Source organism: Myotis myotis, unplaced genomic scaffold (genome assembly GCF_014108235.1).
Source record: "Myotis myotis isolate mMyoMyo1 unplaced genomic scaffold, mMyoMyo1.p scaffold_m19_p_32, whole genome shotgun sequence".
Taxonomy (NCBI): Eukaryota; Metazoa; Chordata; class Mammalia; order Chiroptera; family Vespertilionidae; genus Myotis; species Myotis myotis.
The window spans coordinates 2,086,857-2,114,552 of NW_023416338.1; the positions used below are offsets into that span (position 1 = coordinate 2,086,857).

General features: G+C 47.3%; 1 protein-coding gene and 1 pseudogene across 2 annotated transcripts in view; one reads left to right on the forward strand and one right to left on the reverse strand.

Moving 5' to 3' along the window:
- The window catches only part of EPS15L1 (epidermal growth factor receptor pathway substrate 15 like 1), a 102,187-nt gene that overhangs the window by 52,847 nt on the left and 21,644 nt on the right, over positions 1-27,696 (reverse strand). Inside the window, exons 1-12 of one of the 2 annotated variants that reach the window (XM_036302468.1) lie at positions 26,666-27,361; positions 26,476-26,517; positions 26,190-26,279; positions 25,699-25,746; positions 23,443-23,538; positions 22,324-22,386; positions 19,371-19,496; positions 17,755-17,814; positions 12,663-12,896; positions 7,272-7,429; positions 4,731-4,887; positions 4,399-4,484 (exon numbers count right to left, since the gene is read on the reverse strand). In XM_036302468.1, the coding sequence (XP_036158361.1) occupies positions 4,399-4,484; positions 4,731-4,887; positions 7,272-7,429; positions 12,663-12,896; positions 17,755-17,814; positions 19,371-19,496; positions 22,324-22,386; positions 23,443-23,460 (902 nt within the window). In that variant the 5' untranslated portion in view covers positions 23,461-23,538; positions 25,699-25,746; positions 26,190-26,279; positions 26,476-26,517; positions 26,666-27,361. Of the gene's footprint in view, positions 1-4,398; positions 4,485-4,730; positions 4,888-7,271; positions 7,430-12,662; positions 12,897-17,754; positions 17,815-19,370; positions 19,497-22,323; positions 22,387-23,442; positions 23,539-25,698; positions 25,747-26,189; positions 26,280-26,475; positions 26,518-26,665; positions 27,362-27,696 lie in introns of those variants that run through there. The other variant, XM_036302467.1, reaches the window with a different exon arrangement.
- Positions 18,643-18,778, forward strand: LOC118652670 (annotated as a pseudogene).

Genomic DNA, 27,696 nt, shown 5'->3' on the forward strand with positions numbered 1-27,696 from the left:
GCGAGCCACATGCGGCTCTTTGGCCCCTTGAGTGTGGCTCTTCCACAAAATACCACGTGTGGGCGCGCACGTACAGTGCGATTAAAACTTTGTGGCTCATGCGCAGAAGTCGGTATTTTGTGGAAGAGCCACACTCAAGGGGCCAAAGAGCCGCATGTGGCTCGTGAGCCGCAGTTTGCCGACCACTGCCCTAGGTGATTCCCTCACCTGAAAGCATGGGGAAAACCTGCGGATGGGATGAGGCATCACTCCCACTGTGGACATGCGAGCCCTTTAAAGCAAAGGATTTTCAAAGGGAGTCAGAGTGATGCCCATGGTGAGGAGGACTTTAAAGACTGATGTTTCGGGAGCGAAGGAGAACAAGCGAGCACCCTTGACCTTGGCTCTGTCAGACCCTGACCAGGGAGCCCAGACAAGCCCCTTGGGACTTCTGGTCCATAGAGCTGTGCATTAATAAATATGTGATATTTTAAGCTGTTTAATCTTCTTCAAATCCTATATTCACTCGCTCACTGAATAGAGAGCATCTACTGCTTGGAAGCACCGAGGGCTGAGGACCTGGGGACACACGACCAGAGGCTCCTACCCTCATGAAGCTCACAATCCAGTGGGAAGACAGGTGACAAATCATCGCACAAATGAATACATCTAAGGGCCACAAAGTAAACCCAACAGGATAAGGAAAGGAAAGTGCTCTTCAGGGAGGTGGTCTGTGAATGGCAGACATGGTGGAAGAACGTTCTAGACAACATGAAGAGGAAAGCAAAGCTTGGCTGGGGGAGCCATGGTGAGAAATTTGAAGATGCAAGTAGGGTGGGGTTTAGAGGCTGGCAGCAGAAAGTGGTAGTGACGCCCTAACTGGTTTGGCTCAGTGGATAGAGCGTCAGCCTGCGAACTGAAAGGTCCCAGGTTCGATTCCAGTCAAGGTCATGTACCTTGGTTGCAGGCACATCCCCAGAGGAGGTGTGCAGGAGGCAGCTGATCAATGTTCCTAGCTCGCTCGCGCTCTCTCTCTCTCTCTCTCTCTCTTCCTCTCTGTAAAAAATCAATAAAATATATTTTTTAAAAAGTGGTAGTGAGGCTCTCGGGTCCCAGGGCTGCCCCCAGCTAACCCCTAGCAGAAGGCTGTGGTTGGCCACTATACACACCAGGTGCTCAGTGGGGCCCTGCCTGTCTCCTCAACTGCACAGAGCTATCAACCCCTGGTGGCAGAAACCAGTCTCATTCTCCTCCTTATGGACTGAACGTTTGTGCCCCTCAAATTCATACGCTGAAACCCTAACCCCCAAAGTGATGGTAATAGGAGGATGGAGGAGCCCTCATGAACAGGATTAGGGCCCTTATAAAAAAGACCCCAGAGAGCTCCTTCATCCCATCTGCCATGTGAGGGCAAAGAGAGAAGATAGCCATCTATGAACCAGGAGGCAACCTCACCAGACACCAGACCTGCTGGTACCTTGATCTTGGAACCTCAAGAGGTAAGTGTCTATTTTTAAGCCCCACAGTCTATAGCAGTTTGTTGTACGCACTAAGTCACTCTTATTGTGCCCAAAGGGGCTGTCTCGGTGGCAGGAACATCACTGGCCAATGCACCCTGCCAGCACTTGCACAAGAAGGCCTTCTTTAGGACATTCTGCCATATAGGAAACAACGGTAACCATCTGAATATTCGTTTCCACAAGCCTAAGAACTACCTAACAATGTCCTTTTTAGACCCAACACATTATGACTGGATCACGTTGTAAAGGGAGAGGCAGCAGGTGTCGCCACAACCCCCACCAGCAACAGCTTGCTGAGTTCCTCTCAAAGCTGCCATCTGGGGCTGCTCCAGGCCCAGCCTCCTGTGGATAGATGCTCTTACTGGCCTCTCACCTTCAGAGGGAACACTCCTGGCTGTCAGAGGCTGCACATCTGTAGAGCTCCCCTGGCCTGACTTGGACACTGATGCCTCTCGTAAGACCCCAACCCTTGCATTATAGGACTCTATGCTCCTCCACCTGCTGTCCTGATTAACAGCCTGATGGGGCTCTAGGACACTGGCCTCCCCCTCAGACCCTCTCCGCCTTGCGAGGTTGATTGATCTCTGGTTTGGAGGACACAGCCCCTGGAACTAGGGGGAGAATGGGGGCCATCCTCTGGACTGAGCATGAAGGGGGAGTCTGGCTTCTGCAGGCAGCCCAGGCTCAGGCTTTGTGACCCACCCAACCAGTCCCACCTGACATCTGACCTGCCTTTGCTTTCTCAGGGCTCTGAGAGGGTTAGAAGCCACTCACACGTACCTCTGTAGCTGAGGGCCCCCAGCTGTGAGCGGAATCCAACCCACTCTGGCAAAATACTGCCATTTTATTTTTGTATAAATACAGGGTGTGACAAAAGTAGGCTTACAGTTGTTCCTATGGAAAATAATATAATCCTATATAATAAAAGCCTAATGTGCTAAGTATCTGGTCATCTGGTTGGCCGTTCAGCCAATCAAAGCGTAACATGCTAATGATATGCTAAGGCCACTCAACTGCTCACTGTGACGTGCACTGACCACCAGGAGGCAGACAGATGACCAGTTGACCAGTCGCTATGACATGCACTGACCACCAGGGGGCAGACGCTCTGACCGGCAGGTTAGCTTGCTGCTGGGGTCCAGCCAATCGGAACTAAGCAAGAGGAGCCAGACACACCCTGGAGCCCTCCCGCTGTCCCTCCACAGCTGGCCAATCTCCCATGTCCCTCCCTGGCCCTGAGCGTGCACTGGTGGGGTCCCTCGGCCTGGCCTGCGCCCTCTTGCAATCTGGGACCCCTCGGGGGATGTCGGAGAGCTGGTTTTGGCCCAAAGGTGGAACAACCAGTTGCTATGACACGCACTGACCACCAGGGGGGAGACGCTCAACATAGGAGCTGCCCCCTGGTGCTCAGTGCACTCCCACAGGGGGAGCACCACTCAGCCAGAAGCCGGGCTCATGGCTGGTGAGTGCAGTGGCAGTGGCGGGAGCCTCTCCCACCTCCGTAACAGCGCTAAGGGTGTCCGACTGACGGCTTAGGCCCACTCCCTGTGGGAAGCGGGCCTAAGCCGCCAGTCAGACATCCCCCAAAGGCTCCCAGACTGTGAGAGGGCACAGGCCAAGCTGAGGGACCCCCACAAGTGCATGAATTTCATGCACCAGGCCTCTAGTAAGTAATAATACAAGAGTAAAATCTGTTTTGCATACTCATAACTATAAACCTACTTTTGCCCCATCCTATAAGTGCTCTCTTTCCCATGGAGGGGCAAAGTGCTTCTGGCCCTTCTGCTCACTGTCCCTAAGTAAGGAAAGTGCCCCCTTTCCCAGAATTAACTAAAAAGAGGATGCAGCCAAAACCGGTTTGGCTCAGTGGATAGAGCGTCGGCCTGCGGACTGAAAGGTCCCAGGTTCGATTCCGGTCAAGGGCATGTACCTGGGTTGCGGGCATATCCCCAGCGGGGGATGTGCAGGAGGCAGCTGATCGATGTTTCTCTCTCATCGATGTTTCTAACTCTCTATCTCTCTCCCTTCCTCTCTGTAAAAAATCAATAAAAAATATTAAAAAAAATAAAATAAAAAATAAAAAATAAAAAAAAAATAAAAAGAGGATGCAGCCTGGCTGGTGACCTGTTCAGTGGTTAGAGCGTTGGCCCTCAAACTGAAGGGTCTCAGGTTCAATTCCTGGTCAAGGGCACATACCTGGGTTGCAGGTTCAAGCTGCAGCCCCGGTCAAGGTGCATGCGGGAGGCAATCAATCGATGTGCCTCTCTCACATTGATATCTCTCTCTCTCTCTCACTCCCTCCCTTGCTCCCTCCCCCTCTCTCTCCCACTCTTTAGAAATTAAATAGAAAAAATATCTTCCAGTGAGGATTAACAAAACAAAACAAAACAAAGAGGATGCAGTTCTGAAGAGGAACACAGGGACCTACAGGAAGTGGGCATATTTCTTTATGCCAGACTCTGAGAGTGCAACGCCCTGTCCAAAGCCTTCATTCACATGTGGGGAAACCCAGGAATGGAGCTGGAGACCTGGACGTGAGGCCCCTCTAACAGTTTAGCTGTCAATCCTAAGCCATTAACTTGCCACCTGAGTCACAGTCACTTTATGTGTCAGAGATAACAAGGCCTTTGGGGAAGGTGGAGGGAGGTGCTGGTGCTGCCTGGTTACCACCTGCCTGAGACCCCACAGCCCACTGGCTCCAACTGAAGACTCATATACTCAAGCTCATTAAGTCACTTCAGAAATGCAGGAGAATTTGTGTCCCTTTACTTCTGCTGAACACACTAGTGGTGGTCACTTTCCAGGAGTTTTTGAACCTCTCTCCAATACTTCTGATAGCGACCTGGGGTAGGTTTGTGTGAGATTCGGAATCTGAGGGGAAGAAGCCACTCTCACATACCTTTGTAGCTGGGCGATCTCTTGACTGATATCATCCAGTTCCTTCACACCAGTGAATTCCCCTGACCCAAGAGAACTTGAGCTGTCCTGGAACCAAATTCAGACACTCTTACATATTACCACACTGAACTCACCCCACAGCAGGGACTAGTAGGTCTTAGAATGAGGGATAATATCATCTATGTCTCCCCCAACCCCCAGGCCTGAGAACTAACAGGGCATCCAGACACACCAGAGACCCGTGGGGAAGACTCACACAGGCTGCCAGCGCCACCTGGTGGCGGGCTGTGAGAGAGATTCAAATACGACAGGGGTGTGCCAGTGGCTACTCACCGGGATAGGGGTGCCTCTCTCTGAGGGTGGGACCATGTCCGGCGAGAGGACCTGAGGGGGGTCGATGCCTTTACTGACCTTCTGCTGAATGAAATACATAGCTAATGCGAATTGGTCTTTGCTTAACTTTCCCGTTTGCCTCGTATCGGCCAGGGCCCTGGGAGAAATGTGGGACGCTAATTACACATCACAGACTTCAGATTCAGGATTCACCCGGAGCAGTGAGTACCAGTCATGGGACCCATGCTTTTAAAAACTGGATAATGATGATAAAAACAACAGGCCATAGTGCAAAGCCTTTTCTACTAAACATCCTACTCTGGCGATCAGTCCTGGCCTCCCACCCAGACACTGGTCAAGGAGGGGCTGGGGGCAGGAGGGGACTCCCTCCTGGCTATTTATCGTATACTGGTGGTGGACACAACGGTCCAGGACAGAGCAGTCCTTCCTATGGAAAGGAAGCTGGGCAAATGAGCACTCAGATCTTCAGCCAATTCCTGCAGCCCTGGGCCACTTAACGGCCTGGGACACTGGCTTTCAATGGAGACAACGGCAGCAGCATTTTGGGTCGTCATATAAGGGGACGGGGCCTGAAAAGCCCAGTAAGGCTATGCTGCACAGGACAGTCCCTCCCTGCTGAGGTGTCACTGCCCACATGGCCGTCTGCTGTCCTGGCAGACAGGCAAGGCAGCACATAAGCTCCATGACACCTCAGGAACCAGGAGCTGGCTGCTACGGGAAGGGAAGCCTTTCATGGTAAGGACTTGGCCTCCACGTCTTCCAGAAAAGTCTTCCCTTCATTCAGTCACTGCCCACTCAACATGTAGCCTCTTTCCCACTGCGCGGAATCACTGCAGAAATGAAATCATTGTCTAACGCACAGCAAAGAGAGCTGGGAATGTTGAGCAAACTCAGGCCCAAACATTGTCTGTGAACATGGCCAGAGGGAGCATGGGAGCATGGAGACGGCTGAAAGTCGCTAATCAAGGCTCATTTTAAAGTCTTTGTTCCGTCACAGTTTGAGGGCACGATTTCACACTGCAACTACTTCTCGGTCTGCCTGGGGGCCAGTCCTGCTGCACACCGAGCCCACAGCAGCTCAGGCTGTGCTTCTCTCCAGCACCTCCCATCTCTCAAGGATCGCGGGCTCCAAGGCCACGTGTGGCTGCTCTGTCAGGTCCATGCTGGTCCTGACACTGTGCTGACTGATCCGGCACTAGGTGCTGTTAGGGGAAAGGCCTAGCCCCTGTTTCCCCTCTGCAACCCGTCTGGCCCTGTTCTCTCCTTTCAGTTACATCCCCTTCCACTGTCACCTGCAGACTAACCTAGACTGTTGTCTCACTTTGCTAGCGGTGATTCTAGAACTCACACAGTATGCCCTTTCCCTTCACTCCCTATATGCAATCCTCTGCATTCCTTCTTTAATCCCAAAGGATTTATGCTTTGTGTCATTTACATGTTGTTACACCACTTACAGGTTGGGGTATATGGTATAAATTTCTTCCCTTGCATTGTCCCTTTAAGTAATGATCGGGGCCTTTGACTTCTGTGTACGTCCATTTCAAGTGATAAAGGAGATGTGTTTATTGGTTTCTACAAAGGGACACTGGATCTGAAGGGGCTGCTGCTGGACCTCCCTCAGCTGGTTTGTGACTAACTTTGGGTGTCATGTGTTCCTGAGGATGGCATGGCCCACTTCCTGGGCAGAGGCCTCCCTTTACAACATGGAATTACTGCTCTACTTGGAGGACTCACTTCTCCAGAATTACATGAAGATTCTCTCCTTATAACCCCAAGTGAAACTCCCGAAGGTCCTGAGCTCTGAGGACAAAGCTAAGAAGTGACTTTCAACACTGGCCAGTTACAAAAAGAGCCACCCCAGTGATGTGAACATTGCTCTGGCTGGCCCCAAAGGGAAGTGGGAGTGAGCCCTGCTCTTCAACCCAGCCCTGAGGTGCAAACCAGTCTCACCAACAGTATGCCCAGTCACTGTCCTGCAAAGGGCACCGTCTCTAGGGCAGACAGCTACAATCTCCACCGCCCAGATCTGCCCTGCTGGAGCCTTGGGGGTTCTTATTGCATATTCCCCGACAGGTGGCCAAGTGCTTCCATCCCAAAAGACTGTGATGAAGGCTGACCTCCCGCTCAGCATAATCACTAGCAGGAACTGGTCTAAGCCATTCAAACAGGTCACCCCAGAGCTCTCTAGGGGGGCAGGACAGGAGACCCACCTGCTGGAGGAAAGTGAACAGAAAAGCACGAAATACAGGGTACAGGCCTTTATACCTATACCTTGCTCAGCCCCCATCAGCCTGGTGAGAATAAAGTAAGGGACAGACACAGAGGCCATTGAGGGCTGAGGAGGAACCCTGACCATCCCTGACTGCCACACCCTCCAGCCCTACTTATCCCTCTGGCCCTTCCTATGGCACAGCCTCATTTCCACGGGGCCCCTTTGAGCCACCCACAGCCATTATTATCTTCCACAGAGTGAGGCCCAAATAAATATTAAGGAGCTGATATCCGTCTATCTGTCCTTACCATATGTGTGCTAGAAGGTTCTGGTTGAGGCCAGAGTGCATGAAGATCTCCTTCACCTCCTGGCCGCTCACATAGCCATCCAGGTCCAGGTCGGTCTTCAGGAAGATCTCATCAAAGCGCATCTTGTCTGCCACTGGCACCACCCAGTTTACTGTTGGCTGAAAGGTGGTTTTTGTACAATGGTTAATCCTCAAGCTTTTCAACACCTACAAATATACACTATTAAAGTGTTTTCACGTGTATTTTAGCAGAAAACCTTCCTCAGGACCCAATGAGCCAAGAGGGCGGACAGGATCCCTGTATGTAAAGAGGGAAACTGAGACCAAGAGAGCTCACTGCCAAGTCGGTCCGTCTCACCCAGTGGCCAGCCGGTACCCTGCACCCATCACAGCACCACTCTCCCCTCGCGCTGAGAGGGAGGTAAAGACCCAGCAGGTCTGTCCACCAACAGCTCTTCCACCCCCACGGCCAAGGGCATGCCAGTGATGTTCCAGAAGAGGCTTCAAATGTGTTGGGCAAGACCCTTCTGACCACCTACAGGAGACGGGAGATGGAGGGCCTGTCTCCTAAGAACTGGCCCAGCTCTCACACCAGCCTTCCTGTCTGCCATCTTCTGTCTGCAAACCCTTCCCTGCAACTGCCAGGCGTGTCTCAATGCCCACAGTGCCAGGATTCTGTACTCCATCCTCTGTCCCTGCCCTGACTCTATGTGACACAGGAGTGCTCCTATGAGGTATCGGCATGTGCACAGCCCTGATGGGGGGCCTCTGACGAGCATGCCCAGGCCTCTCGAGGGAGAGCATTCTGGCAGACCAATGCAGTGCGACTTTGACATCTGTGGAGCTTGGCCTTTCACACAGCCTGTTCAAGTTTACTCAAGAAGGACAAGTGCGCCCTAGCCGGCTTGGTTCAGTGAATAGAGCATCGGCCTGCAGACTGAAGGGTCACGGGTTTGATTCCAGTCAAGGGCATGTGCCAGGTTGCGAGCTCGATCCTCAGTATGGGGCATGCAGGAGGCAGCTGATCAGTGATTCTCTCTCATCATTGATGTTTCTTTCTCTCTCTCTCTCCCTCCCTCTCCCTTTCTCTCTGAAATCAATAAAATAAATAAATAAATAAATAAATAAATAAATAAATAAATAGGACAAATGCCACCAATAGTGCACTAGGGCCCACGCGACTCCTAATTCAGGGGCTTCAAGGCCCCTTGGATGCTTGGGAATAGGCCTCTTCGATTGCTAATTCTGGATGTGTCACCTCTGACCTTCAGCACTCCCATGGCACCAAGTGCCACAACATGGCAGCCCCTTTCTCTAGAGAAGTGTCTCTTCATCTGCCTTTCCTAATAGCCCCCTTCAGTGCCCCAATCCAGCAGCACCCGGTGCAAGCACCAGGAGCCCACAGAGCGAGGCTGGGAAGCCGGGCGCCACGTGGCCCAGGCTGTTTCAGTCGGGGCTTCGGGTAATGACTTGGTGCAGCCAGGGACTGGTCAGAGACTCTTCAGGAGCTATGGGCCCAATCCAAGAAGCAAGGGCTCCAACAGAGAAGCTTCCAGCAGCAAGACAGACCTGCGTTTTATTTGCTACCTGATGTGACTTGCAGGCTGCTTCCCATCTGCTGTGGGACGGGGTCAGAAGAGATGTGCATACAGGAGCTCTAGTGAAGAAGAGGCTTGCTGTCTTAAGTGACTGGAGCAAACTACACCTCAGATGCCAAGAAACCCAAGGAAAAAGTCACAGCGGGCCAGACAGGCTGAGCTGAGGGGAGAACGGTTTCTGTCTGGGACAACAGAAGTCCTGACGTTTGCTGCACAAACAGAATAACCTTGCTGCCTGATTTCTGGGGTATCGGGGCATGTCAACAGCAAAATCCCGATGCCTGCTTGGCGACAAATCCATACAGGACAGACTTCCCCTAGAACTGGGTTTAAGCTGGCTCTGTAGCCGCAGGCCCCCAGTCAATGGGAATAGAACCTAGTGGCTGGAAGGAGCCTCACCCCAAATCTGGCCATGAACAGAAACAGGTGGCCCTTGGGGAAGTCCCAGACGGGGCATCACTAACCTGCAGATGAGAGAAGTGGGGGAGAGGGAGCATGGTGACTGTGGGTCCCCCAAAATGCTCATTCTTGTATCTGATTCCTCCAGTTGGCCCTATTCCTGAAGGGGACACACCCTCCCACTTTTGAACCTAATGGCCACTGGTAAAATCAGTCTAGTTTAAGAACTCTTGGCAAGCCCTGGCTGGTGTTGCTCAGTAGTTAGAGTGTTGGCCCACGCACCAAAGGGTCTCGGGTTCAATTCCCAGTCAAGGGCACGTGCCTGGGTTGCAAGTTTGATCCCCAAACCAGTGGGGCATGTGCGGGAGGTAACCAATCAATGTATCCCTCTCACATATCTATCTATCTATCTCTATCTGTCTCTCTCTCTCTCTCTCTCCTCCCTCTCCCCCCACCTTCCACTTTTTCTAAAAATAAATGAAAAAAATATCCTCAGTGAAGATTAACAACAACAAAAAAGAACTCTTAGCAAGAATTTAGCAGACTAAAGGAGATGCTGGGTTTCTTAGAAAACAACAGCTTGTGCAGGTCTAAGTGACCAGCCTCAGCCCCTCTCTTTGTCCCCACCCTATTATCCCCTTGCTCACCCTGCCCTGGCCTGCTCCCTGTTTCTAGAACATACTAAGTGCTCCCACTTCAGAGCCCTGGAGCCCTGGCAAACTAGTCCTCTGATGGCTTCTTGTCATGCAGATTTTAGCTCAGACATCATCCTATCAGTGACTGTCCAGCTGGCCCCACCTGCAGAAGCATGCACTCCTATTCACCCAGACACTTCTAGGCCAGGCCCAGTCCTGGTTTCTCATGGCTGTCAGACCTTCCTTAGTTTATTGATTTACCTATCATTTGCCTTCCCATTAGGGAAGAGGCCTATCCCACAGTCACTGTGGCACCACCCAGGGCCTCCAAAACACGCTGGGCATGGCTGGAGAGCTACTAAAGATATCTGGCTGGGCTCTCCAGACCAGTGATGGCGAGCCTTTTGAGCTCGGCGTGTCAGCATTTTGAAAAACCATAACTTAACTCTGGTGCCGTATCACATATAGAAATGTTTTGATATTTGCAACCATAGTAAAACAAAGACATATTTTTTCTATTTATTTTATATATTTAAATGCCATTTAACAAAGAAAAATCAACCAAAAAAATGAGTTTGTGTGTCACCTCTGACACGCGTGTCATAGGTTCGCCATCACTGGTCTAGACACTGGGCTTCTTAGCAGACAGCCATGGAAATCTGACCAACCAGAGGTTCACAGCTGTGGGCCATACCCTCCACCTGGCCAGGGCACTTACAGGAGCTGCATTAGCCTTGTCACCGAGCCACTGGCCCTCTCTCATCTCTTTTTTTTTACTCTAGGGTGCAAAGCTGTGTTCTACGAGCTCCTTGAAAACGAGCCTCCTGAGTCAGAGGTTTAACTTTATAAATATGTTATGAGCAAGAGAAATTGCTGTCTGATTATGCACTTCCCATTTTCATCATATTATGAAGTTGCACTGTGGTGCTGGCTGGCCTGTTGGTTACATTCATTGCTTTGCCTATGAAACCACAAATGAGGCAGAAAGCGAAGCATGATTCCAGATGTAACTCAGCTCGAGTTCTCACATATTTTAGACAATCTCAAAGGTATTCTTTTATAAAGATGCTTGATTTGCCAGAACAAAAAACATTTATATATATGATGCTACTGTGCGTGCAGAGTCTGAGCCCCCATGTGTCTTTCTAACATGAGATGGACGCTCTCACTCACCTCATCATTCAACATACACTCACTGAGCATCAAAGTACCAGAGATTGTTCTAAACCAGGGGTCCTCAAACTTTTTAAACAGGGGGCCAGTTCACTGTCCCTCAGGCCGTTGGAGGGCCGGACTATAGTTTAAAAAAAAAAAACTATGAACAAATTCCTATGCACACTGCACATATCTTATTTTGAAGCAAAAAAACAAAACAGGAACAAATACAATATCTGTACTTGCATGTGGCCGGCGGGCCGTAGTTTGAGGACCCCTGTTCTAAACAGTGAGATTATAACCAAGACCTGAGTCTGCTCTCATGAAGCTACAAGGTGTGTGTGTAAACAACCCATACATAACTCACTACATTCCCAGGTATGAGACTCTAAAAGAATGTGGGGTAGCCCTGGCCAGGTATCTCAGTTGGTTAGAACATCGTCCTGATATGTCAAAGTTTCAGGTTCGATCCCCAGTCAGGGCACACACAAGAATCAACCAAAGAATGCATAAATAAATAAATGGAATAATAAATCAATGTCTCTCCCTCCTCCCCCTTTCCTCTCTCTAAAAATCAATTTAAAACATTTAGATAGCCGAAACCGGTTTGGCTCAGTGGATAGAGCGTCGGCCTGCGGACTGAAAGGTCCTAGGTTCGATTCCGGTCAAGGGCATGTACCTGGGTTGCGGGCACATCCCCAGTGGGAGATGTGCAGGAGGCAGCTGATCAATGTTTCTCTCTCATCGATGTTTCTAACTTTCTATCTCTCTTCCTTCCTCTCTGTGAAAAATCAATAAAATATATTTAAAAAAAAATTTAGACAAATGTAAAGCAGAGGGAGGAAAATGGCTGAGTGAGCAGGACCTGGGGATTGCTGGGTAATGGTGTGGTCATGATAGGCTCCCTGATGAGGTGTTCCATGAGTAGGAGGCTCACTAAGCAGGTGCCCCAGTGCAATCTGGGGATACCCCTCCCAGCAGAGGGACTGCCTGAAGCAGGAGTGGCAGAGAACTGAGGAGAGGGCCTGCTGGGAGGTTACTGGGTGTGTCTGAGGAAAGGTAATATTTATATGCAAGTGAATGAGAAAATTAATTCTCAGTCCCTGTTGCTATAGTCTGAATGTTTGTGCCCCCCTAAATTCATACGTTAAAATCCTATCCCCCAATATGGTGGGGTTAGAACATGGGGCCTTTGAAAGGTAATTAGGTCATGAGGGTGAAACCCTCATGAATGGGATTAGTGCACTTATAAAAGGAACCCAAGAGAGTTCTCTAGCCCCTTCCACCATGTGAGGACACAGCGAGAAAATGGCTGCCTGTAAACTAGAAAGCCCTCATTATTTGCCCAATCTGTCCATGCCTTGGAAGCTTCCAACCTCAAAACAATGAGATATAAATGTCTGTTGTTTATAACTACCTAGTCTATGGTATTCTGTTACAGCAGCCCAAATGGACTAAAATACCTGCCACAAATATTTTTAATTTAAGCATAATCATTGCCATTTGGGAGCACAAAGTACTTGCTCCCAAGAAACATCTTGCTGGGCCTTTCCACATGAAAATGGCTGTGCTGAGAAGTGGCCATGTACACGGAGGGCACCATACCTGTGTTTGCTTGATACTGTGCTTGGGAGACAAGCTTCCTGTGCTGTTTAGGCTGCTGACGCTGCCATGGGAAGGCGTGGAGCGGAGGCTGTCTTTAGGCGGGGGGCTAGCGGGCAGGACAGGCACGGCCCCTGGGAACACTGTCTTCTTTCTCTTGGTGGGTGGGATGAGGGACGGGGGCAGGACGGAGGGCACGGGCTCCTTCTCAAGGGCTCGGTACACCAAGTGCATGGCCTGTAAATGCAGAAGAGAATCACGTTCCGGTGTCAGGACAAGGGCGGACAGAAGGCAGCTCTATCAGGGGCTTCAGTGACAACACAAAGATCATTCTTTATATATATATATATATATATATATATATATATATGCGTGCGTGTGTGTATGTGTGTGCGTGTGCGTGTGTATGTTTTTTATTGATTTCAGAGAGGGAGGAGAGAGAGAGAGAAACATCAATGATGAGAGAGAATCATCAATTGGCTGCCTCCTGCATGGCCCCTATTGGGGACCGAGCCCACAACCCGGGCATGAGCCCTTGACAGGAATTGAACCTGGGACCCTTCAATCCACAGGCTGACGCTCTATCCACTGAGCCAAACCGGCTAGGGCCAAAGATTGTTCTTTTTGAGGTCACTTCTAAGCTGAACAGAATAAAAAAAAAACCTCTTCTAATAAGCTATACTTCCATTGTAAAAGTTTCCAAGGCATTTGTAATTGTGATACTGAATGAATACAAAAGGAAGTCGATCATGCCAAACTCCACACGTCCCTTCACCACACAGGAGGGCCAGGGCTGACAACTCACAAAGTACTGGAATTTGAAAGTCTAAAGACACACCACAAGAGCTGCGTTTACTTCAAGATATTCCGGAGACTCAGAAAACTACAGAAAAGGGTGCTGTGCCCAGGACAGGTGGCTCTCCTGTTTCAGGCAGGTAGGAAATGGAAACTTTGTCTAAAACAAAGATTAAAAGATTATTTCAAAATGTAACAAGACCAAACCACATTTACAATGCTCCTCACTTCAAAATATTCTTTAAGTTGCTATTTGCATAGAGAACAGATCCTTAACACAGGTAGGTCACTAAAAAACGCAACAAAATGTTACACCCAGCTGGTGAATAAAATAAACACACAAAATGACACAATTCTAAGACCCATTTATAAAAGAACATAAATCTTGGCTAACATGATAAGAAATGACAAAAACAAAACAAAAAGGGCCCAGCTGGTGTGGCTCAGCGGTTGCGCATTGACCCATGAACCAGGAGGTCACGGCTCGATTCCCAGTCACAGCACATGCCCGGGTTGCAGGCTTGATCCCCAGTAAGGGGTGTGCAGAAGGCAGCCGATCAATGATTCTTTCTCATCATTGATGTTTCTATATCTCTATCCCTCTCCCTCTCTCTCTAAAATCAATAAAAAACATTAAAAGAGAGAGAGAGAGGGAGAGGGAGGGAGAGAGAGAGAGAGAGAGAGAGAGAGAGAGAGAGAGAGAGAGAGAAAGAGAAACTTGGGGCTCGTGAAGCTGTGAGAAGAAAGAGGCCCATTCCAGGTTCACTCCGGGCCAATTACCCCATTCCTGAGGACCACTCCAAGGACGCTTCAATGATATGAACACTTTAAGTCGTGCAGGCAAAAGAAATATGAAAAAATAAATAATGAGGGAGCAAGGGGAGGAGACTGGGGAGTTTCATGTTTAATAAGGGCAGGGTTTCAGTTTTGCAAGATGTAGAGAGTTCTGGAAATGGATGGAAGTGGGGATGGCACAACACTGTGAATGTACTTAATGCCACTGATTTGGACACTTAAAAATTATTAAGATGGTAAACTTTATGTTATATTTTACTATACAAAATAATAATAATAATAATAATAATAATAATAATAATAATGGACAACCAGTAAAAACAATAGGATGGAGAAACATGGAAAATGCTCAAAGTAAAAAGGCAGAACAGAGTTGACATGAGTGGAGAAAACACAACTGAATACTTGTTAAGTGTAGGGCAGGGGTGGGGAAACTTTTTTCTGCCAAGGGCCATCTGGATAACTATAACATCATCTGTGAGCCATACAAAATTATCAACTTAAAAATTAGCCTGCTGTAGGACTATCCCTATTAACTTTCTTTTATGTAAATAATTTGTGAGTTTCTGAAAAACTTGCTTTTGCTTATTTAATTTTGAATAAAAGCTAAATTCATAATACAAAAAAATTAGCTTGCTATATTTGGTCAAACCTTTAATTAACTCACCCCCAATGCCTTGGCAGGGCCAGACCAAATCATTTCATGGGCCTTATATGGCCCTCAGGCAGGACGTTCCCCACTCCTGGCGTAAGGGATTATGAAGGGGGATGGTAAGAGAAATCTGTAATTCCCTTGTAAAATGGTTTAGATTTAACCTAGAAGCTTAAAAGCTCAAAGGCTTTATACACATAATAAAGATAGGAAGACACTTCAATTCATGTATATGTTGTGAAAATCACATTTTAAAGATATTTAAAATTCCTAGAACAGAGGGATATGGTTGGGTATTCCCAGATAATTCACAATTGTGGTGTTTTTTTTAATTTGTTCTTTGGGGACGGGGGGGGGGGGGGGACCTTTGAACTTAATTACTCTTTATTAAAGCCTTATCCTTAACTACAAGGGACCACTTTATTCTTTGTTTGAGATGTAATGGAATGAGGTAAGTGAATAAATCCTATGAATGGGAGGAAGGTCCAACATGGGGATGAGGTGGAAGGGAGAGAGAAGAGGAGGGACAGACTGACAGGGGCACAGGATGAAGAGGGCAGGCTCAAGGAGAGGTCAGCCCAGCCCACCGGGCAGCTGAAGAAGCGGATAGGTCGCTGCAGGGCTGTGCAGAGAGGGCAGCTATATGGGAAGGTAGCGCATAGGACAGAAGAGCCTTATCTGCACACAGTTCCACTGCTGTCACTAAAAGAAGAGGGTGAGAGTGCCTGGGTTTAGGCCCAGACAGAAGCCGACGTGGAGCAGGAGCACCCCAGGGGTACTGAGCACCCCAGTGCCCAGATTTTGGTTTCCAACAACATTCTCCACTACAAGGACTGGGACGCCCTGGAAAAAGGGCTGACTGGGGGAGCCAGGAGGGTCTTATTGTGCCATGAGGAAACAACTGGTCAGAGAATGATGGGATGTGACCAGAGGACAAAGGAGTCAACTGGGAAGAGCTCCCACTGGGCAAAATAAGTCAGGCCAGTAAAGGATTACAAACCGTGAAGCAGAGGACGCATCCATAGTCCACTCTGATAGAAACAAATTCCTGATGGTAGAAGGCTAGCTAGAAAATGCGCAAGGAATGATGGAATTACAAGATCCCCACCTGCAACCACCAGAATCCTAACTGATGGAGTCAAGACTCCTGGGAGGATGGGAGGACGAGCAGGTGAGAATCAGAGGGGTATCAGGGTGTTCAGTCTCCATGTGTCTCTCACAAGACACTGAACACGAAGAAAAAGAGTAACTATAGCAGCCTCCACCCTGACCTCAATCAAGAATTGACACTATCGCAATGACATGTAATAAGACATCACACGTTCTAGAGATGACTTACCATAAGACATCACATGTCCTATGGATACCCCAGGAGAACACATATCCCATAAAAGTGCATGGCCTGGATCATCAGAGAGAAGAAGAGACAACCCCATACTGAGGGACACTCTACAAATGCACTCTTCAAATGCCCATGTGTGCCATGGGACATGAAGATAGAGCTGCCCCAGATTAGAGGACACAAAAGAAACAGGGTTACAGAACAGAACATAGCAGGCTGGAGTCTCTTTAACTACAATGGACATTTTGCGGAAAATTGGCAAAAATATGAATAATATCCTTAGATTATATAGATGATATAATATAGTAAATATAGCCTGGCTGGTATAGCTCAGTGGTTGAGTGTCAACCCATGAACCAGGAGGTCAGGGTTCAATTCCAGGTCAGGGCACACGCCCAGGTTGTGAGCTCAATCCCCAGTAGGAGGCTTACAGGAGGCAGCCAATGAATGATTCTCTCTCATCATTGATGTTTCTCTCTCCCTCTCCCTTCCTTTCTCTAAAATCAATAAAAATATTTAAAATATATATATATAGTAATATATAACTATAATAATAATTACTATGATAAATAATTTCAAAGCTCATTTCCTGGTTTTAAAATGGAAAATGGTGCCGAAACCGGTTTGGCTCAGTGGATAGAGCGTCGTCCTGCGGACTGAAGGGTCCCAGGTTCGATTCCGGTCAAGGGCATGTACCTGGGTTGCGGGCACATCCCCAGTGGGAGATATGCAGGAGGCAGCTGATCGATGTTTCTATCTCTCTATCTCTCTCCCTTCCTCTCTGTAAAAAATCAATAAAATTTAAAAAAAAAAAAAATGGAAAATGGTTATGTAAGAAAATTCCTTGGTTTTAAGAAACACACACTTAAGTATTTTGGATTTAAAAGGTATAGCATCTGTAACTTACTCTAAAATGGTCCAAAAGAAAATCCATGGATGTGTACACATATATACATTTACTCATAGAGAGAGAGGGAGAAAGGGAGGAAAAAAAGATAAATGTGGTAAAATAGAATCTGAGTGAAGGGTGTTTACTATAACTTTTCTTTAAATCTAAATTATCCTATATAATAAAAGATTAACATGCAAATCGACCGAACGGCGGAACAACCGGTGCTCTGATGCACAGTGACCACCAGGGGGCAGATGTTCAATGCAGGAGCTGCCCCTGGTGGTCAGTGTGCTCCCACAGGGAGAGCGCCACTCAGCCAAAAGCCGCGCTCACGCCTGGCGAGCGCAGCGGCCGTGGTGGGGCCGTGCTAAGGATGTTTCAGGGAGCGGGCCTAAGCTGACAGTCAGACATCCCTCAAGGGCTCCCGGACTATGAGAGGGTGCAGGGTAGGCTGAGGGGAGCCCCCCACGCCCACCTGAGTGCACAAATTTTGTGCACTGGGCTTCTAGTATCTAAATAAACATTTTTAAAAATTAAAGAAAAAAATAAGTCCAGAAACCTTCCCCACACCATGAGAGGCACAACAGAGTGAGGAAAGAGAGTCACAGTGGGGGCCTACCACAGCAAACTCATCTCTGTCCAGATGTCCATCCTTGTCAATGTCACTGAGGTCCCAGACCTGCAAGGAAAAGAACAGCAAGGCTTACTGGAGGGTGGGACGTACCAAGGCTTACTAGGGGAGGAAGGGCTGGTGTGCAGCAAGAGAGCCCACCAGAACTCAGATTCTGAGTGCATGCTGGAGTTAAAACAAGGCAATCAAAATGCATTAAGAACCAATCTGCAGATTCTCTGAAAAACCATCATCCAATGAAGTATTATGAGTTCCAAGAACCATTCTGTCATATTATATTCATGATTTTCTCTAACAAATGATCATGATTGTAATCACATCCTCCCTGATTTTTTTCTTTATCACCTCACAAAGAAATCTTAGCTAGAAAGATAGTTTTTGGCACAAGTGTTGCTCTAAACATAAGATGACCCCCACCCCCACCCCACCCCCACCCCACCCACACAGTCGTGGGCATGTGGTCGAGCAGGTCTGTGGTGTCTCATCTCCTCTCCCATCAGTAGATAGTGAGTCAGGTGCTAGGCTTGTGCTAGGCTTACCTAGAACCTGAAGACCAGGCAGACAGGTATGAGTTCCTAGAAAAAGGCCACGTGCCAGATTTTTTAAAGCACAACTGAGGCAATGACCCAAGTTAGCTCTCCACCCTGCTGTGTCCTTGGCTATGACCTCTCAAACATTCCAGAGGCCAGAGCCTCCAGCTGGCCTCCCTGCCTTTAGTACTATCCCCAGGGTAACTACAGGGACTGCTCTAGAACAAACTCTGACACTACCATGCTCTGCTGACAACTCCTCAGTCTGGCACACGGAGTCCCCAGTACCCTTAACAGGTCCTGCACCCCAGGCCAGCCTCCTGGGACCCCACCTTGAACTCTAGGGACACCAGAGTATTCATAGTCCCCTCAAGCATAGGCATGCCCTCTAAAAGGTTTTCAGAAAAGCTGGCAATAGTAAAACCATGTTACAAGCCTTAAAGCCATTGAAGTCATTAAGGTCCCTGAAAATGGCTATAAGAAATTTTAATAATGAAACCATTTCATAAGACATGAGCTAATTTTAAAGCTTCATATAACTAGTACAAATGATTTGGTGGAATTTCTAAATGTTAGTAAAAAATAAAAAAATAAAGGTGTTCAGTATTGGGCTGAGGGCTTTATGCCTTTTCATTTAGGAAGCAGAAAACTAACTTTCCCAAAGATACGGTGTATGTGTGGGGGAACCAGTATAGGAATGGGCCTTCCTGCCTTCACAGTCCTCCCTGTGCCCAGGGCTTCCCCACTGACATGGGCCAAATCATTCTTTGTGGGGCATCCTAGGGACTGCAGGGTGTTGTGCAGCACCTCTCGCCTCCATCCGCATGATGCCAACAGCACCCAAGCCAGGTGGGACAGCCCAAACTGCTCCAGACATTGCTCATGTCCCCTGGGGATAGACTGGCACTACCCAGCATGCCAGGCTGCCTCTGATCATGTTGTCACAGCCTAGCCTTCTCAACCTGTAGTCTGCCACCTGAATGAGCCATGTGTAAAGCCTAGGGAGTGTCTGTGGACAGCAAACATGGGGCCAGCAGAATCCGCAGCCTTTAGGGAGGTGAGAAAACCACTTACCCTGCCCAGGACATCAAGAGGCAACTTCGAGTTCATGAGAACTGGCTTAACTTTGTCTCCAGAGAGCAAGCCATTTATAGGTAACAAGCTTTCAAAAATTCCATCGAATTTTGCCTTTTCTTCCACCTAGTTGGAAAGAAATAGCCCAAGTGAGTAAAAAAGTGGGCCTGTGGGAGAGTCTAAAGTGAGCTGGAAGCTCAATGAACGTGGGCGAGGATCCACCCCAGGCCTCACCTAAATGCACAAGACAGTCTTACAGCAGTTCCAGAATGAACTTATGCCCTGCAAGAAACCTCCTCTGATACCCATGGATCTGGCAGTCAAGATCAATAGGAGAGAGAGGATCTGACCCCAGGGGCTGCCAGGGAGATAAACATCACTCCTTCTGTGTCCTAGGACAAGAGCATGCATGGATTTTAGTTCTTTAAACAAGGAACTAAATCTAGATATCAATCTACAGAACTAACAGAATTAAAAAGCCAAATATAAAAGTAAACCAAAGATTTGCCCGGACAGTGTAGCTCAGTGGTTGAGCTTCGGCCCATGAATCAGGAGATCATGGTTCGATTCCCAGTCAGGGCATGTGCCTAGGCTGCAGGCTCGATCCCCAGGAGGGGGAATCATGCAGGAAGCAGCCGATCAATGTTTCTCTCTCATCGATGTTTCTATCTCTCTATCCCTCCCCCTTCCTCTCTCTAAAATCAATAAAAATATATTAGCCCTAGTCAGTTTGGCTTAGTGGATAGAGCCTCAGCCTGCAGGTTGAAAGGTCCCAGGTTCGATTCCGGTCAAGGGCACATGCCTGGGTTGCGGGCTCGATTCCCAGTGTGGTGTGCAGGAAGCAGCCAATCAATGATTCTCTCTTATCATTGATGTTTCTATCTCTCTCTCCCTCTTCCTTCCTCTCTGAAATTAATAAAAACATATTTTAAAAAATAAAACAAAGATTTAAGTAACTAGTTATCTAAATCAGCATTAAACTAGGAAGTTCCCTTGTCTAACAGTAAAATAATAAATAATAAAAATTCCTCATTAACAGAGTGAAGGTCTGGGCAGAGCAGTAGCTCCTGCTATTTTGAAATATGACATGAGGACAGCATATAAAGGGGGCTGTTGGTGAGGAAGTTTTGGGTGGGAGATTCCAATATACCTCCTGCAGAGATAGAGCCTGCAGTAACTGCAACCAGGAGACCGAAGACCTCTCACCACCCGCTCTGACTACAAGCTGAAACCACTGGGAGCCCTAGGAAAACACTCTCAACAAGTGTTCCTCAAAAAAAAAAAAAGCAGCAGCAAAATGTGGTTCACACAGACACTGGAGTAACATTCAATCTTAAACAGGAGGAAATTCTGACACGAGCTTCAGCATGGATGAGTCTGGAGGACATTATGCTAAGTGAAATAAGCCAGACACCAAGGACAAATTCTGTGTCATTCCACTTATATGAGGTCCCTAACGTGGTCACACTCACAGAGACAGAAAGCAGAATGGTGGGTGTTGGGGGCTGGGAGAAGTGAACAGGGAGTTAGTGTTTAATGGAGACAGAGTTTGTGTTTAGAATATGAACAAGTTCTAAGAATGGATAGTGGTGATGGCTGCACAATGTGAATGTACTTCACACAACTGAACTGTACACTTAAAAATCATTAAGATGGTGAACTTTGTTATGTGTATTTAATCACACACACACAAAAAAGAACAAGAAGATGACCAGACACTGCACATATGAGCCACTGTGAGCGATAAGAAGCCAAACACTCTATGTCTGCCTTGAGCGTTGGGCTTCTCCCGCTGATCTGTCAGGCTCAGTGACTTGGTGCTTCAAGAAATCCAGAAACTTTCACAACAGAAAAGAACACTTGGCCCTTCAGGTTTGTTTGTCATGGTTCTCTCTGAATGGAATCTCTCTTGAAAATAGTCTACCCCATCCCAGCCCCACTTCCACCCTGACTGTCTACCCTCCTCAAGGCCTCAAAGGCTCCTCAGCTCCACGCCCTCTTCCTGAGGCCTCCACATGGCTCCCACCAGAAAGAGACCAGAAGTGTTCAAGGAATAAGATCTCTTTGGTGCCATTTTTCATGACAAAGCAGCCCTTTTTCAAAGCAAGCATCATGCAACTGAACGATGGTTAAAGAAAAAGTCCTTTGCTACTGGGATCACCACCAGGAAACTGCTCGATTGCTCACAGAGGAAACTTCACCACTCCTTGGTCACATGAGGCCTCTGCCTGCCCTGTCTCTGCACAGACCTCTCTCCATCTAAACCTTTCCAAGGAGAGAACAGACCAACTCTGTAAAAACAGAAAAGAAGCACTTGGGGGCTGGAGGGGGTCAATATTTTATAGCAAGACTGTTGTTAATGTCAGTATTTAAGCCAAATAAAAGTGAGGAAATGTGACAATCCTCTCACAGTGAGTGGGAGTGAGGAAGTCTCATCATTATCTGAGGGACCATCTCTGCATCCCCATGAGCATTTCCTTTAGGAGTCATTCTGCACTTACTGGAAGACACCACTCATTTTTCTTTTTCTAGAAGCAGTAAAACAGCTTTCCAGCCATAACATCTCTTTCTTAAAAGTTTATGTGCTGAGAGAAGCTTCAAAAAGCAATGAAGACATCAGAGAAGGAAGAGTGATAACATATAAGCTAGCTAGAAATGATAGAAAGAGTTGCAAAAACATGCTGGAGGTCCTAAAAGCTTGCAAGTTCTCACAATTTCCCCTCTATCCTGATTAAGCAATCCAAGCAGCAGAAACCACAGAACATGACCTAGAAATGCAAGGCCATAGCTGCTCTGAAGACTTTCATTCGAAAAAGTATTTCATCCCAATTCTATGGCATACTCACTCTGAAGTACAGATGACACAATCCTATAAAATATTTGAATCAACATTATAAATGGCTAAACAACTGCACATGAAGGCCAGCCAAGGGGTGTCACCCCTGTCACTTACCCTCACAGCCCAAAGAGCCTCTGCAGAAGGTGGTGTGACCATCAAAGGGCTGCTGGTGTCATGCTGGGGAGAAAAGAGAAAGAATCTGCTGTGACTGACACAGAATTGAATTACAGGAACATGTGTTTATGTTAAGGATACACATTTCAAAGTGCTTTCACAACTGGGGAAGACCTGGCGCGCTCGCCCTCTGGGAACATACCCATGCTGTCCCCTCCCCCCTCTTCTTCCCTCTCAGGCATGCATCTCCTAAACTTTAAGGGACCCCAGGAGACTTGCAACCAGGGAAGCAATGGGCAACGGCAGCTCATCCCAGGCTTACCCCCTGAACCTGTCTCCAAGGGCCCCTTTTCTTTGCCTTTCCAGTGAGCTGACAGCAGCCACACCTTGGCTCAGTTCTTTCCCCTAACGTTTCTAGAGCCAAAGCAGCCCCACATAGTCTTTCTCCTGTTGTTTCCTATATCCAAGGCCCTTCCTTGTTTCACTGTCCCCAGCTTTAATAAACATACTTTCAAAATAAATATTAAAACAAAGGGGGAAGACCTCAAAAAGTTAAACACAATGACCATAAGACCCAGCAATTCTACTCTGAGGTTTGCACTGAAAAGAAGTGAAAACAGGTGTGCAAATCCTTATATATGAATTTTTATGTCCACTAGCAGATGAGCAGATTAAACAAATGGGTGGGTCATACAATGCAATCTTTCTCAGCCATGAAAAGGAATGAAGCATCGACACACACTACAAAGTGGATGAATCTTGACATTATACTGAGTGAAAGTCAGATGTATGATTCCATAAAATGTCTAGAACGGGCAAACCAGAGACAGAAGCAGATTAGTGGCTGCCAGTGGCTGGGGAAGGGGAAATAGGGAGTGATTACTTAATGGGTAGAGGGCTTCCTTTTGGGGTGATGAAAATGTTCTAGAACTAGATAGAGGTAATGGTTGCACAATATTGTGAATGCATGAAATGTCACCAAATTGTTCATAATTTTAGGTTATGTGAATTTCATCTCAATAAAAAGGGGAAAAAGAAAACATGGAGAGAGAGGCAGGCAGACAGAGAGATACAAATGGGTAGTATTACAAGGTGAATTGGAAGGATTTTGACACTTACGAATTTAGGCGGTGGCATGTTCAAACTCAGATTGCTCAAGGTAACTTCATGGCCACTCTGTGCACAGGCCACTAGTCTCAGTGCAACATAGAAACCCTGCAAATCCAAAAGGAGGAGGATGTATAAATCCTACCCAGCCGGCAGTGGCAGCAGAGGAAGAGCTGTCTGTGGCAGCAGGCTTTATGGTTCTCAACCTTCCTAATGCCGAGACCCTTTAATACAGTCCCTCATGTTGGGGTGAACCCCAACCATAAAATTATTTTCGTTGCTACTTCATAACTGTAATTTTGCTACTGTTATGAATCGTAATGTAAATACCTGATATGCAGGATGTATTTAGGCGACCCCTGTGAAAGGGTCGTTCAATCCCCAAAGGGGTCTCGACCCACAGGTTGAGAACCGCTGCTTTACGGAAAGAAGGATTTCAGTTCACGTCAACAGAGATTGCATGTGCAAAAGTCACTTACAGTGTCAAGGTGAACTGATCTCACCTTGGAAGCATTGTTTAAATGAGTATGCTAAAACAGACTGAGCCCATTTGCATCCTGAATGCTGTAAAATTTCAAATAAATGTATTTTCAAAAATAATCAGCTCCCAACACTTAGGAAATGCTAGATTGTATAACTAGCAAGCTTAACATGTTGAAGACTGTGAATTATGACTCATATGTGTGACTTTTTAAACATGGTTTGAAATAGATACAGCTGTTGGGGAATTTACATTCAGGATTCCTGTGATCCCCTTGGCTGGCCTCACTGAACAGGGCATCCCCTGCCCACCCACCTCCACCTGTCATGGCCTGAGGTGGACTTCACCTGCCCTGCAGGGACAAAGGACCTGAACTAGGCAATCCGCAGCCTTGGCTCCTCCCTGCCCTCCTCCTAACCCTGAACAAGCCTCACCACAGGCTTAGTGAACTCATGAAGCATCACCTGATTTTTTTTAATTGATCAACTGGATCCAGAACATAGACTTTTTTTTTTTTTTAATATTTTTTGTTTGTTTTAACATGGACTGTTTTAAAACTACAATTACAGTATTTTTTAATGTCTTCAAAGAGATAAGCAATAGATCAGTCTTCCTCAAGCTGCTGGCCACAGAATGCCCATGTAGAGTGTCAAATAAAGGGGACATAAGCCCTAGCCGGTTTGGCTCAGTGGATAGAACATCGGCCTGCAAACTGAAGGGCCCTGGGTTCGATTCTGGTCAAGGGCACAGGCCTGGGTTTCAGGCTCAATCCCCAGTAGAAGGCAGCCAATCAATGATTCTCTCTCATCAGTGATGTTTCTATCTCTCTCTCTCTCCCCCTTCCTCTCTGAAATCAATAAAAAATATATTTTAAAAAGGGAGGGGCATAAGTTTAGGGGGACTAAATTAGGAAAAGGTAACAGGCTTCTTTCCATTGAGGATATTCAGACCTTAACATGCATATACACAGTGTGAACCTCAAGGAGGGGGGAATAGTGGATGAAGCTTTCCCGATGGATCAGATCCTGAACGGTGAGATACCAGGAACAACATCACTTGGAATGCAGTTTAGGGAAAAGCTGAGTTAAATTAAAATACGACCATTTAATATCATTTGTAAGTACTATAAATTTCCATTTATAGAACATTCTTGAAATGATGAAATTGAAATGGAGAAGGAACCAGCAGTTGCCAGGGAGTATGGTGTGACTACCAAGGGCAGCAGATGAGGGATTGATTCACTGTGGTGCTGGGGCAGGTCTATGTCCTGACTGTGGTGATGGTTATGGGAATCTACGCAAGTGATAACATGATACAGAACGACACACACCAAAAAAAAAAAAAAACCAAAGAAGTGCTTATAAAACTGGTCAGCTCTGAGTAAGGTCTCTTACTGTTTTAGTACTGCCTTGGCTCTGATCATTGTGCTATAGTGACAAAAGCAACTCTCACTGGGGGAGGTGAGGAAGGAGACACGGGAACTCTGAACCATTTCTGCAACTTCCATGAGAGTCGGAAGTTATTTCAAAATAAAATGTTTTTGGAAACATTTTAATCACTTGTAAGCACACAAAATATGAAAAGATATGCTAACCATGAAAGATGGCTCCAAATGTTCAACAAAAGGTCTTTATTTATAAAGAAAATCTTCCCATTTTAACAATTTGACAACTGCACTTTTGTCTAGTGACATGTGTCAGTGGTACGAACAGGAAGGAAGTGCAGAGGAGGCAGCCTGAGGGCTCTGACCTGGCCCTTCCACTTGGTCTGAGCATACGTGTATATACCTGTTTGTCCAAGAACCCTTTACCTTCTGGGTCGGCCAAGTCCCATATCTGTAGAAACAGAAAAATTCTCATAAGTGTGACTGCTGATCACTGCTCATTTATTCACAAAACAGGAGCCACCACCATTACATGAAGGTCTTAAGGGAAGGCCGGAGCAATCTCCAATTTGTGGCAGGTGAATGACCTGTGCCTCTCCCTCCGCCAGCCCATGGCAGAGCCCCAAGAACACCCAGGTCCATTCAGCTCCCAGGCTGACACAAATCCATAAGCTGTCAAGACCCCTGAAAGCCTCTTGTCTGCTACCTAAGCAGCGAGTGGCAGCTGCCACCAGAGCATGTGGACCCACCTTTTACAGCCCTATTACAGAGGGTGGCAATGGCCTATCCACTCCCAGGAGGCCTGTCCCCAAGAAAAGGGGTCTGCAGAGCACATCCTTCCACCTGCTGGGGAAGCCCCAAGGGCAGCCACAGAAACACCCTGTCTTGACGTACCTTCCCAAGGATAATGTCTGAGAGCCCAGACTTCTTTAGAAAAAGTGCAGCTTCACTGGCTCCAACTCTCCCTGTGTATGCTGGGTCTACCTGCAATGGGAGAGCGACACTGAGATGTAGCTTCAGGAAGCAGAGCAGCAGATAAGGCAGCAGCCACCACACTAACTGGGGCTGATAATCCAGAGAACAGAAGGGACCAGAGGTCACACCCGGCTTCAGTACAGGGCTGTGCTTTCTGGGTCACTCACTCTAGAGTTCCATCCAAAAAGATACCAGTGAAACTTACCTGCTTGTAATAAGACTCATACAGTGGATTTCCAGTGGGAATCTGTAAACAAAACCAGATATTGGTTAAAAGTAGACATACCCCTCTCTCAATTTTATTACCAAAATATAAAATAGTGAAAGAAATTGCACTTTAAACAACCTCTACAGACACACTGCAGTTTATTTTCAGCTATAGACACTACACTTACTTGAATTAGAAAAAGGAAATGCTAATGCTCTTTAACAAATCCCAATTTCTACACCAACAACATGATTGTTCAGGCAGGAGTGACAGCCCAGAGTCGATTTCCATGTGCTGAATGATGGAATTCAATGTGTCTGGGAGCTCAAAGAAAGACACCCTTTTACTGTGAGATCATTCTCTGGCTCCAGAATCAGGAGTCTCTGCATGTCATCATGAAATCACCAGACATGCAAGCATCAAACCGGTTTCCCAGCCCCAGATTTCATCCCCACCTGCCACCAAGGGACTATGCAGAAATGCACATTGACCAGCCCACTGGAAAAGAACTGGCCAGTGACACTCCCACTATGATAGGCAGGAAGTTCAAAGTCCTTGGCTCAGCACAAGATACTCCATATTCCAGAGTATAAATCCCCAAGACACTGCTGTTAACTGCCTTGTCCAGTGTCATGTGGCAAGTCAAGGATCCAGCCCGGTTAGCAGCTGAGCCCCTGCACTTCCCACCATGCCCAGGACCTCTCTTCCCGTGGGGAAGGGAGGATAACCAGGGGAGGGGCAGATGGGAAGGAATTAAGCAGCCACTAAGATGTGGGCTATAAAGATTGACACATGGTGGTGGTTTGCTTGTTCGTTTGTTTTTAAGATTTTTAAATTGATTTTTAGAGAGAGGGAGAGTGAGAGCAACCCTGATGTGAGAGAAACATCGATGGGCTTCCTCCTTTTGCATGCCCTCTACTGGGGATCGAACGCAACCTGGGCATGTGCCCTGACTGGGAATTGAACCAGCAACCTTTTGGTGCACAGGATGATGCCCAAACAAACCACAACGGCTAGGGCAATGTTGGTGTCTTACAGTGTGCAGGGAGCAAAGCAGTATACAAACCTGCTGTTGATTAAGTAAGCAAAGAAACGTGAAGACAACACCATTACCTATATACTAGAGGCCCAGTGCATGAATTCGTGCAGGGGTGGGGTCCCTTGGGGTGGCCTGCATAGGTCAAGGCCCCAGCTCGATCCCCCAGCCTCACAGCTCAA